Raw genomic sequence first — 16,297 nt, forward strand, 5'->3', positions numbered from 1 at the left:
CGGCGTTTGCCTTCCAAGCATCCCAGATCCAAGGGGACGGTCCTGGATTTGGGGGGGCTGTTCCTCTGTCCCAGCAGCAGGCCAAACGTTTTGACTTAAACTATATTGAGTGCAGCGGCGGAGCAGCGAGCCGTCCCTCCATCCTCCACCATTGCCCCTTCAGCAGATTGGTGCAGGCGTGATGCAATGATGTGTTGAGCAGCCGCTCAGGTCAGAGATCTCTCTGATCCCCCGATCGTCATGGGAGGGGGACTTGGTGAGTTTATACTTTGTTAATCTAGGGAGTGGGGTGGGGGGAGGGGGAGGCAATAAGGACATGGCCTGCTGTGTGGGAGCACAAAGGGCAAATCACTACTGTGGGGGCACTAAAGGGTCGGTTGTGTCTGAGTGCGGGTTAAGGGGAGATCCCATAAGACAATGTAAAGGAATTCCATGAGTGCATGGCCCCTTTAAGAGACCGATAGGAGGTTCAGTGGTGTAGTGTGTTGTAACGCCTTATACAATGGATTATAATGTGGGCGGAGCATGCTGCTGAACCGCTGGATCTAAGCCAATCATGTCTGATATTCTCTGTTGTATCCAAGCCTATTGTGGGGATACCATCTGATGTATGTAATCCCGTCATGCGTGATACGGTCTCCTGAGATGCTGGATATAAACCTATTGTGTGATACTCTATGCTGTATATCCTATTCTGTGTGGTACTGTCTGCTGCCAAGACCACTGGAGGTTGGCATTGGATGGGCACCGGGTCCTATCCTGTGTGGTACTGTCTGCTGCCTAGACCACTGGAGGTTGGCATTGGATGGGCACCAGGTCCTATCAGGTGTGGTACTGTCTGCTGCCTAGACCACTGGAGGTTGGCATTGGATGGGCACCGGGTCCTATCCTGTGTGGTACTGTCTGCTGCCAAGACCACTGGAGGTTGGCATTGGATGGGCACCGGGTTATATCCTGTGTGGAACTGTCTGCTGCCAAGACCACTGGAGGTTGGCATTGGATGGGCACCGGGTCCTATCCTGTGTGGTACTGTCTGCTGCCAAGACCACTGGAGGTTGGCATTGGATGGGCACCGGGTTTGATCCTGTATGTTACTGTCTGCTGCCAGAACCACTGGAGTTTGGCATTGGATAGGCACCAGGTCTGATCCTGTGTGGTACTGTCTGCCGCCTGGAGCACTGGAGGTTGGCATTGGATGGGCACCAGGTCTGATCCTGTGTGGTACTGTCTGCCGCCTGGAGCACTGGAGGTTGGCATTGGATAGGCACCAGGTCTGATCCTGTGTGGTACTGTCTGCCGCCTGGAACACTGGAGGTTGGCATTGGATGGGCACCGGGTCCCTCTCAGTGCTGTCAGTGTCAACAGTAATAACTTTGATGAGACCTAGTGCTACCTGTGAGGTGACCCCACCAGTCTCCCCCCACCCTTCCTACAGACCTGCACCCTGACTGCGGACCCTCACAAGTTAGAATAACCAGCAGCAAATCTAAAGCCAACTGGATGGCATAAAGCTCTGATTTTGGTCAGCATATTACAGGTTAAACCTCCGCCTAAAATTAAAGGAACTTCGCAAAAATATTTCTTACCTTGTTGTGATCTTACCTTACATCAAGTCTTCTACTCCAATCCCATCAAGAGCTGCATCAACAGCTCTACCATTCATATCATATACTCCAATCCCAGCCAAAGCTGCACTGCTTGCTCTACATATCCCAATGACAGCTCTACCATTCATATATTATACTCTAATCCCATCCAGAGCTGCATTCTCCCTTCTAGCCTGTGCCCGGTACACTCTGCTGTACGGCATTGTAGATGTAGTGTTTAGCCCAGTAGTCTGACCAGAGAGAGCTACATGTCTGAAAACACGCAGCATCAGGCAGTGCATTATGGGACCCCAACACAACCACAATGTATTCTGGGAGGATAGTAAATGCAGCTTTGGGTGTGAATGGAGACAAGATATAACTCTATATCCATAGCAGAGAAATCAAGCAAAATATTTACAAAATGACTCAACACTCGATGTGGATTAGAGCATTACCAATGGTGTTGGGGCGCAGCATACCACGTCACGCACGTGTTTACAAGTGGGAGGAGCTGACAGCAGTGATGTCACGTCAGCAGCGGTCGGACCCCAAATAACCACATTCATTTAGAAAAATCCCGCGAGGACGAATCTGCAGCAAATACATGAACCTCTGAGAATGTTCCACCGCTGTAGGTTTTGCGCACACGAATTTGAGGCGAGATTCGCAGGGTGGATCATTCGGCGCGGTTCCATCTCCTGGTTGTGGCTTCACAGCGCCATCTGGTGTAACATACATTGCACTGCACACTGACGGCAAAACAACCTGGAGGATTTGAGCACAATCGATGGTCCTATCTATATAGGTTCCGCTCGCAGTGTGAGGGTCACTCCGCCGCCAGCGATCCGTTCACGCCCCTCGTGTCCTCGCAGCCATTGAGTCTGTTATAATCGTCGTCCAGGCTCTCCTGAATGTCGTATTCTTCATCCAAGAAGTCCAGCGAGTTGTTGCTGGGGAGACCCCTGATGGTGAACTTGTGGGAGACCCGGTTCCACTTCACACGGTTGGACGCCACGATCTCGTAGAGCTCGCTGGAGCGTGGGAACAGGTCTTTGAGCAGCCTGGAGATGAGAGACAGAAGAGTGGAAAGCTAGCAAGAGGAAGCAGGATTTTGAATGCGGCTCTGGATGTGACTAGAGTTTTGATTCATGCTGGAATGTTACAGGGGGATTGGGCTGATGATGTCACCATGATGTCACCGTGGTACTCACTTGTAGATGGGCATGGCGATGTGCTCCATGAAGCTGATCTGCAGCTCGGGGATGTACGCCTTCTCGCGGTCCATCATCTCGCTCGGCCGGTTGCCCATGGCTTTCTCCTGTAGATACAGAAAGGTAGAGAGCTGGAGGATGTCTGGATCCGGAGGGCGGCCACACACATTACATCCACATTGGTCATTATCAGATGTCTATGGCGGCCTCATGACTCTCCCTCCAATGGCCGATGTTGGGGGAGAGAAGGAGCACCTAGCTGGATTACAACTGCCTAATGCTTTGCTCTTGGGCAATAAGTAGCTGAGAGAGGAGGATGGAAAGGTAGGGAGGACAGCGGAGTCTGCAGGAGATGGAGGAAACTGGAGGAGGACAGCAGAGTCTGGAGGAGATGGAGGAAACTGATGGAGGACAGCAGAGTCTGGAGGAGATGGAGGGGTATGGAGGAGGACAGCGGAGTCTGCAGGAGATGGAGGAAACTGGTGGAGGACAGCAGAGTCTGGAGGAGATGGAGGAAACTGATGGAGGACAGCAGAGTCTGGAGGAGATGGAGGAAACTGATGGAGGACAGCAGAGTCTGGAGGAGATGGAGGAAACTGGTGGAGGACAGCAGAGTCTGGAGGAAGGGCACAGAGGAGTCTGGAGGAAGGGCACAGAGGAGTCTGGAGAGTGGGCACGGAGGAGTCTGGAGAGTGGGCACGGAGGAGTCTGGAGGAAGGGCACGGAGGAGTCTGGAGGAAGGGCACGGAGGAGTCTGGAGGAAGGGCACGGAGGAGTCTGGAGAGTGGGCCTGGAAGAGTCTAGAGGGCGGGTCCGGAAAAGTCTAGAGCGCGGGCCCGGAAGAGTCTAGAGCGCGGGCCCGGAAGAGTCTAGAGCGCGGGCCCGGAAGAGTCTAGAGGGCGGGTCCGGAAAAGTCTAGAGCGCGGGCCCGGAAGAGTCTAGAGCGCGGGCCCGGAAGAGTCTAGAGCGCGGGCCCGGAAGAGTCTAGAGCGCGGGCCCGGAAGAGTCTAGAGCGCGGGCCCGGAAGAGTCTAGAGCGCGGGCCCGGAAGAGTCTAGAGCGCGGGCCCGGAAGAGTCTAGAGCGCGGGCCCAGAAGAGTCTGGAGGGCGGGCCCAGAAGAGTCTGGAGGGCGGGCCCAGAAGAGTCTGGAGGGCGGGCCAAGAAGAGTCTAGAGGACGGGCCCAGAAGAGTCTAGAGGACGGGCTCCAGAAGAGTCTAGAGGACGGGCCCAGAGGAGTGTGGAGGAAGGGCCCAGAGGAGTGTGGAGGAAGGGCACAGAGGAGTGTGGAGGAAGGGCCCAGAGGAGTGTGGAGGAAGGGCACAGAGGAGTGTGGAGGAAGGGCACAGAGGAGTGTGGAGGAAGGGCACAGAGGAGTGTCAAAGAAGGGCACAGAGGAGTCTGTAGGGCAGAGAGTTGTATAGAGGAAGGGCACAGAGGAGTCTGGAGGGCAGAGAGTGGTATGGATGAAGGGAACCGAGTAGTCTGGGAGGACAGATGGTTCTGCAGGAAGGGCACAGAGATATCTCTTGGGGGAGAGTATTCCAGAAGAGGGGAGCAGAGGAGTCTGGAAGAGCACAGAGGGGTTTAGCGGAAGGGACAGAGGGGTCTCTAGGACAGAAAGTGATATGGAGGAGGCAAACAGAGGAGTCTGCAGGAGGGCAGGATGATGAAACACAGGGTTCTCTAGGCAAGAGAATGGTCCAGAGGAGAGAAACCGAGGATTCTGCAGGAAGGGACAGAGTCGTCTCCCTGAATGTTCTCACTTACCAGGTCTCCCTGAGAGAAGAACTCTTTGTATATGAGCTCCTGAAACGACAGATTAGAAGATGATACAATTACATCATGTCAGATATTCACGTTCTTACAGACAAAAGGCTCTTCACTGGAGATAATCAGCCCACTAGGGGGCCCCAGACTGAGATGATGATGGAAGGAGCCCGGCAGCACAGAGGACTTCAGAGGTGTTATATGATATAATATGGACATACGTGACTCCCGGCTCGATTGACTCACCGCGATCTTCCTGGTGGTCTTCCAGCCTTTGGTTTGATCAGAGAGGTCACAGGAGGTCATGAGGAGGCAGATCAGCAGGTTGTGGTGGTGCTTATTTTTGGGATCATAACCATCTGTAATACAATGAATGTGGATCAGCATGGGGGAGGGGTAATGGGGGCTCCTGGTCTAGCCGAGGGCCACAGTGCCATCTGCTCTCTACATGTGATTGGTCACCAGTAAGATGTGTCTATAGATCCATAATCAAATGAAGGACTTTCTCCGGGTCTTGAGAAAGAGACGAAAGAGTCTGGAGGAGGACAGAGGAGCCCGTACTGTGTGATTTATATACTGGTGTGAGATTTACGTATTAGCTTTACAGTTTTTGCGCCATTTTTCCGCTCCTCTCACCAGTTGCCATTTTCTGAAGTTCTTTAAAGATACGCAGATGATGCGCCAAATCTGTGGCCAAGATGATGTCACGCATGAGATCCAGCATCCTCTGATAATCCTGCAGGAGGCACAAGAAAGTGACATCATCAGTAAGAGACAATGGGCGGTCAGGATAACACTGCTGGGCGCCAGGAGGAGTTGTACCAGAAACTTCTATTATGACATATCAGAAGCTAAAATCAGCCAGACCCCCCTTTTTACAGAAGATCTTGCTGCTACAGGATGATCATGGGGGCGGGGCTGCTGAGAACCCAGGCATTCTACGGGTCCCCACTTCTTTAAATGCCCCCGTGGGCTGGCAGTACCCACTTCTACTCACCTTCCTGGAAAACTGTTCAAAGATGTTGCACCCTTGTGAGTTGAGGATGGCGATGGCCTGAGCAAAGTGATGTCTCTGCGGGAAGGAGATAAGATCCTCAGTGCAGCTCTGCATCAGACCTCTAGTCACACCCAGAGCTGCACTCTTAATTCTGCAGGCTTCCTAGTAACTGTCAGGTTGCAGGGAGCACATCTTGTTGCCCCCTGCTGGATCTGTCTAACAGCATAGTGCTGGTAATAAATGGCAGACAGGAGATTTGTGGATGCGTCTTTGGATGTGACTGGAGGTAAATACGCACCATACAGTCAGGGGGGCGTACAGAGACCACTCACCTCCATCACGGACCCCTCGGAGCTGTACAAGGCCGCCAGAACCGATTTCTTTGTAGATAAAACAATAATAATTAGGAAATAAACAGGAACCCAGAGATAAGATGGCTGATAACAGAGGACAAGGTGCGAGGCAAGACCGCCTCAAAACGTACCGAGGCCACTTGGAAGGAATTGTTTGTCCCCCTGTGATCCAGATCGTGGCACATACACGACACAAACAAGGCGAAGATCTCAAACTCCCTGAAAAAGAAAAACATAAGATCAGACAATTGCACTATGTACTATGGTGCCACCTAGTGGTAGAATAAGGATGTGCAGTGACATCTATCATTATACTGAACTGTGTGATATGGCTCCCTCTGGTGGGACAATCCGGATGTGCAGTGACCTGTAGAATAATACTGTACTATATACTATGGTGCCATCTAGTGGTAGCATAAGGATGTGCAGTGACATCTAGCATTATACTGAACTATGTACTATGGCTCCTTCTGGTGGGAGAATCCAGGTGTGCAGCGATAACTAGTATAATACTGTACTATATACTATGGTGCTACCTAGTGCTAGAATAAGGATGTGCAGTGACATCTCACATAATACTGAACTATGTGCTATGTAGTATAATACTGCGCTGTATACTATGGCTCCATCTAGTGGTAGAATGCGGATATGACGTGACTTCTAGTATAATACTGCACTATGGCGCCATCTGTTGGTAGCACGAGGATGTGCTGGGACATCTAATATCGTCGTAGTAACTGCAACAGGTTGTATGTCTAATCTATCAAACTTTCCAGGAGAGCCAAAAACAAAATTCCCACTTTGCCCCCATCATCTTGATTCGTCCTATAGAAAGTGAAGGGGTTTCTCATTGGTCCGTTGAGATATGACGTATTACAGTTACCACAACGATATAATACTGCACTATGTACTTTGGTTCCATCTAGTGGTAGAATCAGAATGCGCAGTAAAGTCTAGTGTAATACTGCACTGTGTACTAGGGCGCTATCTAGTGGTATAATCAGAAACTGCTGTGACATCTATATATTACTGTACTATTACCATGGTACCATCTAGTGGAAGAATCAGGATGTGCAGTGACATCTAGTATAATACTGTATTATGTCTCCATCTAGTGGTAGAATGCGGATATGCAGTGACTTGTAGCATAATACTGCGCTATGTACTATATCTCCATCTTGTGGTAGAATCAGGATGTGCAGTGACTTCTATCGTAATACTATACTATGTACTGTGGCGCCATCTGGTTACTTACTCTAAGTAATTGAGGAGTTCCAGGTTCTTGTAGAGCAGGTAGCAAAAGTGGGATACGGAGAAGGCGTGCATCCAGTTGTGATATGGGGGGTCCCTGTACCCCTTCTTCACCATAAGGCAAAATCTAAAGACACAGAGGGCTCCAGCCATTAATAAAACCACTTAAATACAGAGGCAGATAGGGGGGGGTCTCCTGATATTTGGGGTCCCTGGTTGTTGTCATGATCTGCGGTGGGGAACATAGAAGATGCCAATAAAACCCCAGGACCCCAGTGCTCTAAGGTGACAGTACTAACAAGTGGGCCATCAGGCCCTTTAGTGGCACTAAGATTGTCACCCAGCTTTCTATAGATCCTGAATGGCGCACAGATGTAGAAGAGCTGAATTCGTCAGTTTGTTTGGTTTTTTCTATACCCCGATAACTCAACATTCCAATAGCCTGCGGTGCCAAATGACAAACCTAGCTCTGCTGCATCACTACAACTCTGCTCCGTTTTGTCTGTCTCAATGTCAGTCTTCACTGTAGTTCTAGCATTTTATTCATGAAACCAGGAGCTTTGGATGAAGAGTTTGCTGCAGAGGGGTCAATGAGCTGACCGTGTTTATAAGTCATACTACAAACCTGATTAGAGTCGTCCGATCGATCTTGTAGTTGGTGATGAGGTTCATATCTTCAAACATACTGAGCGTAGCCTGCAAGCAGAGGACACGGGTCATATTAATACACGGAAGACACCCGGGCAGAGCGTAACGCGGGGTTAGCTTTGGCGCAACCATCAGGATGGATCCGATCATCTAGGATTAGCAGTTCCTATAAGGCATCATCACCACCTACTGGCACAGAGTGGAATTACAGGTGAGGTTCTCTACAGAAGCTTCTGGTTGATACATTGTGAGGCACTCCGACCGCCTCGTCCAATGAAGACAAGCGATTCTCTGGCTGCGCTCCATTTAACAACGTTGGAAAAATGCAAACTAATTATTCAAATAAGTCAAAGGAAAATGTGAATCCGCACAGCGGGCCGCGATCGCAGCGCCTCCGCAGGAAGCCCAGGGGTAAACAGCGGGAGGGAAGGGGTTAAACAAGTCCTGCAGTGAGAGCTGATGCCCCATCTCTTTTGGGTTAAGCTGGTACATTCCTATTTGGTATGTGAAGGGTTAATTATTCATTCAAGGGGTCCGGCAGAGGGGCCCCAACCCACTGATCACAGAAAGAGAATGGGGGAGGGGCCCTCCTGCTGACATGGTTAGGGGTGGGGGTGTTCATGTGTACCCCTAGGCCTCCTGCCAAACCTGCACACAGGACAGTGAGGGGGAGGAGCAAGGAGGAGGTGGACGGGGCGAGGCACCACAGCCATCGGAAATAGGACCCTGTCCAGTGGGGCAATATAATAATAACCAGGGGCGTAACTATAGAGGATGCAGGGGATGCGGTTGCACCCGGGCCCAGGAGCCTTAGGGGGCCCATAAGGCCTCTCTTCTCCATATAGGGAGCCCAGTACTATGAATAAAGCATTATAGTTGGGGGCCCTGTTACAGGTTTTGCATTGGGCCCCAGAAGCTTCAAGTTATGCCTCTGTGCAGCATGGTTTAGGTATGGGTACGGGTACAGATACAGATAGAGGGGGGCCCAGGTCACCTTTTGCATCAGGGCCCCTGAGCCTTTAGTTACGCCCCTGATAATAACCTTCATTTGTAGAGCGCCGACTTATTCCGCAGCGTTCCAAATACAATTATATGTGATATCCAATCAGTTTGAAGCCAACGGCATGGGGGGTGGTACGGGGGGGGGGGGGGGGGGGGTGAGACTTGGGGGAACACAGGCAGTAGGGGATTTCATGTGGGAATCAGTTTTTAGGAAGCAAACGGGGTTGGGCAGTAAGGAGGTGAAGGGTAAAGGTCGTATGTGATAGGCAGGAAGGTGTGAGTGGCCATAGGGGGGGCGGGGGGCATGTTGGGGCGGGCTGGGGGGCTATGTCAGGGGATCTGGTATGCCTCCCTGAAGAGGTGCGTCTTTAAGGTGTGTTTGAAGTTCAGTCCATCGGGAATTGTCCGGATGCCTTGGGGTAGAGCGTTCCAGAGGATGGGTGCTGCTCTGGTGAAGTCCTGTAGGGGAGCGTGTGAGGTTCGTATTACAGGGGTGTTTAGTCTGAGTGTGTTAGCGGATCGGAGTGAGCGGGCTGGGTGGTGTACAGCAGGAGGGAGGCGATGTAGGGTGGCACGGCGCCATGCAGAGCTTTGTGGGTGAGGAGTTTGAATTGAGTTCTGCAGTGGATGGGCAGCCGGTGCAGCGACTGGCACAGGGCATGGGCATCTGAGAAGCGGCTGGACAGGAAGATGAGCCCGGCTGCTGCTTGTAGTATGGATTGGAGTGGAGCGAGTCCGGTGCGGGGGAGGCCGATGAGCAGCGAGTTGTAGTAGCCGAGTCCGGAGTGGATGAGGGCGACCATGAGTATCTTTAGCGTGCCAGGGTGAGGAACGGCCGGATTTTATCAGGTAGCATAATGGCCAAATGGGACCAGGAGGACGTTCTGCTTTCCTGGAGCCAATGCTAACAACATTAACCCTTTACTGACTGCACACCCCCAGGTATGGAATTGGAGCTCTTAAAGGGAACCTGTCACCAGGGAAGACTAGTATAAGGAGTGTTCTAATAATGGCAGCTGAGGGCGTGCCAGGCCACCTACTAGATGCCCCCTGCAGGCGATGTGTCAGCGAGCGGATGTGGCGGCGTCCACAATTACTGGCTCTTGGTTCCGTTTCTGGGAAGCTGGGTGATGGTGAATATGGCTGCCAGTAGAGATCCTATGGGGTCGTTACTCAGCCTTCCCAGACCCATCACTAGTGTCCTACTGAGGGGGGAGCCCATCTGTGCAGATTTAACTTTCAGTACTCTGGGAAAGCTGGGTGACAGCGCCAACGGCGGACATATTGTTTATTACCCAGGAGGACAACACAAAATCTTTTTTTTTGAGAAATGATCATTTAGGTTATTCTCAGAAACATCAGAACTAAAGAAAAGTGAGATTCTGGAAAATTCCACTAGAGGGCGCTGAGACCCCGTGTATTACATGAGGATCAGCCATAAAATTAACAGTACCTGCCTAATATTGTGTACGTCGAGGCCCAGAATCCACCAGACCCCTATAGAGTCCTGCAGTGCAACACATTATCCTGCTGGGGGCGCCACCAGTAGGGGATCCAACTGCCATGAGGAGGGGGCTTGTCTGTACAATGTTGGGTAGGTGTCACATGGTGCCAGGCCCCGGGTACCCCGCAGCATGTTGCCCATCACCCCCCATCCGCATGGTGTAACGTGATTTATCAGTCTGGCTGCCACCTTCCTTTGTGCTTCTGGTGGTGGGCAGCAGTCCCGGGGTCGCATGGGCGTTCTGGCCGGTCTGCGGACCACCCGGTGGGATCGGACTCCTTTCTATCATCGTCAGCGGCGACCTCATCAGTAACTTCTCCTGCAGTTGCCCTTCTGTGGGAATTCGACCCCACCGGCGCTCTTTCTACCACACCGGCGCCCCTCACCCCGTCACCCGGTCACCGTCGTACTAACCACAACCTACTGGGATCAGGTCTAAAGACCGGCCATCCTGGAGGCGCTCCGCCCCGGCTTCACATGACATTATTCAGATCCTCCACCTTCCCATCTTCCTGCTTCCAGAACTGACTGATCACTTGTTGCCGGATATATGCCATAATGTATATGCTGTATACCATATTATATATCCCCCCTCCCCTGACAGGTGCCATACAAGCAGATGAATCAGCAGATAGCGCCCCCTACAGGCTGCTTGGTGGGCAGGGAGGAGCTGAACTTCTGTGCAGACGGAAAAAGAATGAAGGCGAAAGAAAAAGAAGGAAACATGTGGAAAAGAAGAAAACAGAAGGAGAAAAAAGAAGAAGAAGATAGAAAATAAGAAAAAGAAAAGAAAGGGAGAAAAAAAGAAGACAGAAATAGAAGGAGGAAGAAGATAAAGAAGGAGGAGGAGGCAGGAAAGGAGGAGAAAGAAGAAGGAGGAGGCAGCAAAAAAGGAAGAAGTAAACCGAAGAAGGAGGAAAAAGATTAAGAAGATGGAAAAGAAGAAACAGGAAGAAGAAGGCGGCAGCAAAAAAGAAGGAAAAAGAAGAAGGGAAAAAAAATCAAAGGAGGAAAAAAAAGAAAGAATAAGTAGGAAAAAGATTCTTCTTCCTTCTATTTCCTTTGTCTTTTTTTTTCACCTCTTTCTTAATTCACTTTGCCTTAATAACAGCTCAGCCCCTCCCCCCCTCTTCCCCGGTGACCTCGGGGAGGGGGGGGGGGGGGGGCAGTACAGGAAGTTCACGGCTCCTAGACGGGGTCACCCCAGTTTTTGGTAAAGTTGTGGTTTGGCTTTAAGTAAGTTGAACAAGATCAAACTTTTTGCTGACATTTGGCGAAGCGGTTGGACTGAAGTTTCCCCTCCCCCGGCGCTCACCACAGTGGTGTCGTCCTCGGGGAGGGATCGGGGCGTGTAGGTGAAGTTTGCAAAATTGGGATCAATGTGAGAAACCAGTGGAATGCCGTTCATCTCCAGCTTCTTCGTTTCCTCTTCACAGACCTGGAATGGAGAACAAGGTGCTGATTATTATGTGACCAGAAGCAGTGACCTCATGTCCTGTCTAGGCTATGTCATAGTATAAGTCATGTGACGCCAGTGACATCACTGCGGCACTGATATAACCAATAATAATTTACACTGCAGAGGTCGCAGTCACTCCCTGAAGCCTGAGGGGCCCCAAAGACCCCCCTACCACCTAAGACACCAGCACTATATATGGTATGGGGCTCCGGTACACCAAAGGGCGATCATCCAGGAACATGCAATCTTGCGCCAAATATTTGCCCTCCCATCAGCACGATGCACCAGAAATCTGGCTCCATCTGACCAGGAGATGTTTTCCCGCTGCTCAGTGATACAAGTTTTGCGCTCTTTTGCCCGCTGGAGTCTTTCTGTTTCTCTCAGACACAATGGCGCTGAAACTGGTCGCCCGCTGTTATACCATCCGTGTGGAGGAACGGCGAGTTGTGCGTTTGGACACGTTAGTCGGAGCTCCAGCATTGTATTCAGCTGACTGTGCAGCCTGTTGGTCAGAATGATTCCTGACATCCTCCTCCGACCCCTTTTGGTGATGAATTGTTTCCGTCCACAGGATCCCCTTACGTTGGATATTTTCCTCGATCGCGCCATTCTCTGTATACTCTCCACACCGTTACATGAGAACACCCCACCCCCACCCCCTGCGGTTGCCAGTGAGGCCCCGGCTGGTCTAGCACCGATGACCGGCCTCGTTGGAAGTCGCTCCGATCGCTGGATCTTCCCATCTAATATAGATTCACACTGAAACTGATCCGCGGAAAACTCGTCACATGACTTTATGCCGCAGTCCGGGGTCACAGGGGGAATTTCCATCCATGGGAGCGCCAATCGTGAGACGTCTGGGAGCTCTAATAAAGGGGATTGTATGTCTGTACGTATACTGAGAGCAGGAAGCCGGCAGCTCTCTATAATCACAGCTCTGAGTCGCTCAGCTCCTGCGCGGCGTCCGCGGATCGCTGTTATCTGTAACAATCAGATCCCGGCCGCCGCTCTGTCATTTACTGGAAATATCACAGAATCGCGGCTCATTTCCAGGCCTGGATCACAGCAATGAGAGGAAATCACCGGTGTCACCAGCAGCCGGATAATGACATCTACCCAGCCAATCCTCAGCGGAGAAGAATAGTAACACTGTCAGCAGCCCGCGCCAAACACGGAAAACACTGCGGCGCAACAAATCACACCGAGGCATAAGGCGTAAAAACCAGGGAGGATTCCAGATTAAAAGGGGCTTCCAGTTTTAGAGAGAAACTTTGTTTCAATGAAAAGTTCTGCAATTTTGTAATAGACTTTTGTTTCACTTCCCTCACAATTTTCTTTGCTTGTTGTCAGTGAATAAGAACACTGTTATTTCCATTCAAATTCAGTAAAACCATACATGGATAGTCCTGTTCCCACCTCCGGAGGACACGATACAATGTATCTAATGTTCACAATGCTCTGTGAGCTAAATAGCCCAGATTCCAGACTGATACACTGTAACAAACTAGCTGAGCAATTTGTGAAGCTGCTGACGCGGTTAGCTCATAGAGCATTGTCTACACTGGATACAATAGTATCAAACCCTCAAGAAATCCCTAGTTAGTTTTGCTCTCAGCTGGAGACAATTGGATCAGTGTAGACCATGCTTTGTGAGCTAAACATCCTGAGCCAGACTGATACATTGTAGCAAACAAGATAAAGGAGAGATTTGTGCAGCTGATATGTGCTTAGCTCACAGAGCATTGTAAACACAGATACAATTGTAAAGCATTTGTACTTCTCAGCTGAGAGGTTTGCTGAGGACTTGATACAATTGTTTCCAGTGTTGACAATGCTCTGTGAACCAAGCAGTCCAGAATCCAGACTAATACATTGTACATAGCTAGTTTTGCTCTGAGATGAGAAGTAGAGACAATTGTATCAGTGTAGGCAATGCTCTGTGAGCTAAACACATCAGCTGCACAAATCTCTCTGCTAGTTTGCTACAGTATATCATTTTGGGGTTCAGGATGTTTAGCTCATAGAGCATTGTGTAGACTGGATACAATTGTCTCTACTTCTCAGCTGAGAGCAGGACTAGATTTGTACAATGTATCAGTCTGGAAACCAGACTGTTTAGGTCACAGAGCATTGTCTGCAAAGATACCATTGTGTCTACTTGTGTCCACAGGGTTAAGGCCCATTTACGCACAATGATTATCGCTCAAAATTTGTTCAAACAATGGCAACTTTTGCTTTTGACCCCCAAATCCTTTTTTATTGCTTTTGGCCTCTCCTACAAGCCTCAATTCATTATCAGCTTTATCTTTTCTGACACTTGTCCTACAGTTTCTGCAGACCGCATTATATTCTTCTTTAGATATTTCCCCCTCTTTCCATTTGATAAACATATGTTTCTTCCTGTTTAACATGTGTACAAGTTCTGTGTTCATCCATCCGGGTCTCTTTAAATGCTTCCCATTCTTCCTTCTTTTAGGGATTGGTAACGATTGTGCTCTGAGAATCTTATTTCACAATATTTCCCAACCTTCTTGGACATTTCTGTCCTTAAGAACATCCAGCCATTGGATTCTTCCTCTCCTCTTTCTGAGTTCATTGAAATCTGCCTTTCTGAAATCCATCCTTGAGGTCTGAGTCTTCTCAGGTCTTCCTCCCCTTGTTATCCAACATCCAAGGATATCATGATCGCTGCCTCCTAAGGTCCCAGCCACCCTTACTTCCTCAACCATTCCCTCCCTGTTGGTAAGAATAACGTCCAAGATAGCAGATCCCCTTGTTTTCTCTTCTACCTTCGGGAAGATAAAGTTGTCACCAAGAGCGGATAAGAATCTGTTGGATCCATTACTTTTACCTGAGAGATTCCCAACAAATGTCTGATGGGTAAAATCTCCCATGATCACTATGTTGGGCTTCTTTGAGAGCTTGGCCATCTGATGTAGAAGGAGTTCCTCCATATCTTCTGCTTGTCCAGGTGGCCTATAGTAAGTGCCTACAATGGTGTCCTTTCTGTTGTTCTCTCCTTGTATTCTTACCCAAACAGTTTGTACAGAACCCCCAGCTCTGAAGCTTGAATCTCTGTGGAGATGAATGTTCTCCTAACATACAACACAACACCTCCTCCCCCCTTTTATTAGGTCTGTTCCTTATAAATACATTGTATCCCTCAAGCCTTGTACCCAATCATGTGTATCATCCCACCAAGTTTCCGTGATGCCGATGACATCATATTTCTCTTCCTCTGTTAGGAGCTCCCATGTTGTTTCCCATGCTCTGTGCATGGCTTGGGGTCCTAGTGGTTGAAACCCCCACTGACCATAGAGTTATCCCCTAAACTGTGAGTAGGGGATAGCTTTAGATCTTGGTACAACCCCTCTGAGTCCTTCTACTGCCTGAAGGAAACACCACATGGAAGTTCTGGATGAGCCACTTCTGGAGATACTCTGACCAGACCTGCAGCCTCCCAGAAAGACTCATGCGAACAACTAGGGTTCAAATTATGAACCAAGATCAAATCCCAAGAAGCAATCTAGTTGCAATTAAAGGGCCAGTTACTTCTGCACATGCGTGCTACTGGCATTGAATAACCGTATTACTAGAAGAGCGCCAGCTAGTGGCCACCATTGTTATAGACACAAATGGGGTTTCATACCTTCATGTGATACATCATCATCTCATTGGCCAGGTGACTCCTGAACTGGGCTTCTCCGACCTGTTTATACAGCAGCGACTGGTGGGAAGAAGACGAACAGATTAATATGCATAAATCAGTGCAGACGGATGATTTCTGCGCGTCGCAGATGAGATCTTACGTGAGCGATGCTGATCCCACAGTAAATGGAGAAGGCAGTAGCCAGATCTTCATCGAATTTGGTAAATCCAGGACCGTTAATTTTGTTGACCAACTCAGCCACGCCGATGACCTCTGCAGGATGCAAAATCAATGATATCAGCTCATGATGTGCCGAGACCCCCACATGAGATGGGGGGAGGGGCTAGACTTTAGGGCTCCCTCATTGCACCCCACGTCTAATTTAGCGGCCGAAAAGTAAATAACGGATATAAAGCATATTATTTCAAATTTGATTGATTCAATGAGATTTTTTCTCTTTGGACGAACATTCCGGGGCAAAAAAAAACCAAAAACACATTTGGGTCCTATTGCACCGCGCCTATCGTCCTGCAGACACTTTTTTCTAGAACCCGCTGGGTTTTTCCACACAACTACCCACCATTATTCTCATTCTTAATGGGGAAACACAGGATATTCCTGGTCCTGAAGCCGGTGCTGTCGTCCACTCCGCGGTAGAACAAAGGATGTGAATAAGCATCCTTAATATTCAGAATTTGGCCTGTTGTTGCTACGTGTCCCGCGATGCCCTGATCCGCTGGGATCCTTATCTCGTAGCTCTGTCAACAGATGTAGAAGCAAAACTCCCATCATTGTCCTCATGAAACGGCATTGACACAATACACTGAATTAAAAATATCATTTTTTTGGAGCTGAGTGTAGTGCTC

General features: G+C 49.7%; 1 protein-coding gene across 4 annotated transcripts in view; it reads right to left on the reverse strand.

Moving 5' to 3' along the window:
* Window positions 1–2,028: 2,028 nt before the first annotated feature.
* The window catches only part of PDE2A (phosphodiesterase 2A), a 386,975-nt gene continuing 372,706 nt past the window's right edge, over window positions 2,029–16,297 (reverse strand). For all 4 annotated transcript variants that reach the window (XM_066588384.1, XM_066588383.1, XM_066588382.1 and 1 more), the window contains 14 exons: window positions 16,012–16,189; window positions 15,592–15,704; window positions 15,432–15,509; window positions 11,639–11,761; window positions 7,795–7,865; window positions 7,174–7,296; window positions 6,050–6,137; window positions 5,898–5,945; window positions 5,566–5,640; window positions 5,205–5,304; window positions 4,815–4,927; window positions 4,569–4,607; window positions 2,801–2,907; window positions 2,029–2,650 (listed from right to left, as the gene is read on the reverse strand). In XM_066588384.1, the coding sequence (XP_066444481.1) occupies window positions 2,416–2,650; window positions 2,801–2,907; window positions 4,569–4,607; window positions 4,815–4,927; window positions 5,205–5,304; window positions 5,566–5,640; window positions 5,898–5,945; window positions 6,050–6,137; window positions 7,174–7,296; window positions 7,795–7,865; window positions 11,639–11,761; window positions 15,432–15,509; window positions 15,592–15,704; window positions 16,012–16,189 (1,491 nt within the window). In that variant the 3' untranslated portion in view covers window positions 2,029–2,415. The remainder of the gene's footprint in view (window positions 2,651–2,800; window positions 2,908–4,568; window positions 4,608–4,814; window positions 4,928–5,204; window positions 5,305–5,565; window positions 5,641–5,897; window positions 5,946–6,049; window positions 6,138–7,173; window positions 7,297–7,794; window positions 7,866–11,638; window positions 11,762–15,431; window positions 15,510–15,591; window positions 15,705–16,011; window positions 16,190–16,297) is intronic.

Source organism: Eleutherodactylus coqui, chromosome 1, assembly GCF_035609145.1.
Source record: "Eleutherodactylus coqui strain aEleCoq1 chromosome 1, aEleCoq1.hap1, whole genome shotgun sequence".
NCBI lineage: Eukaryota > Metazoa > Chordata > Amphibia > Anura > Eleutherodactylidae > Eleutherodactylus > Eleutherodactylus coqui.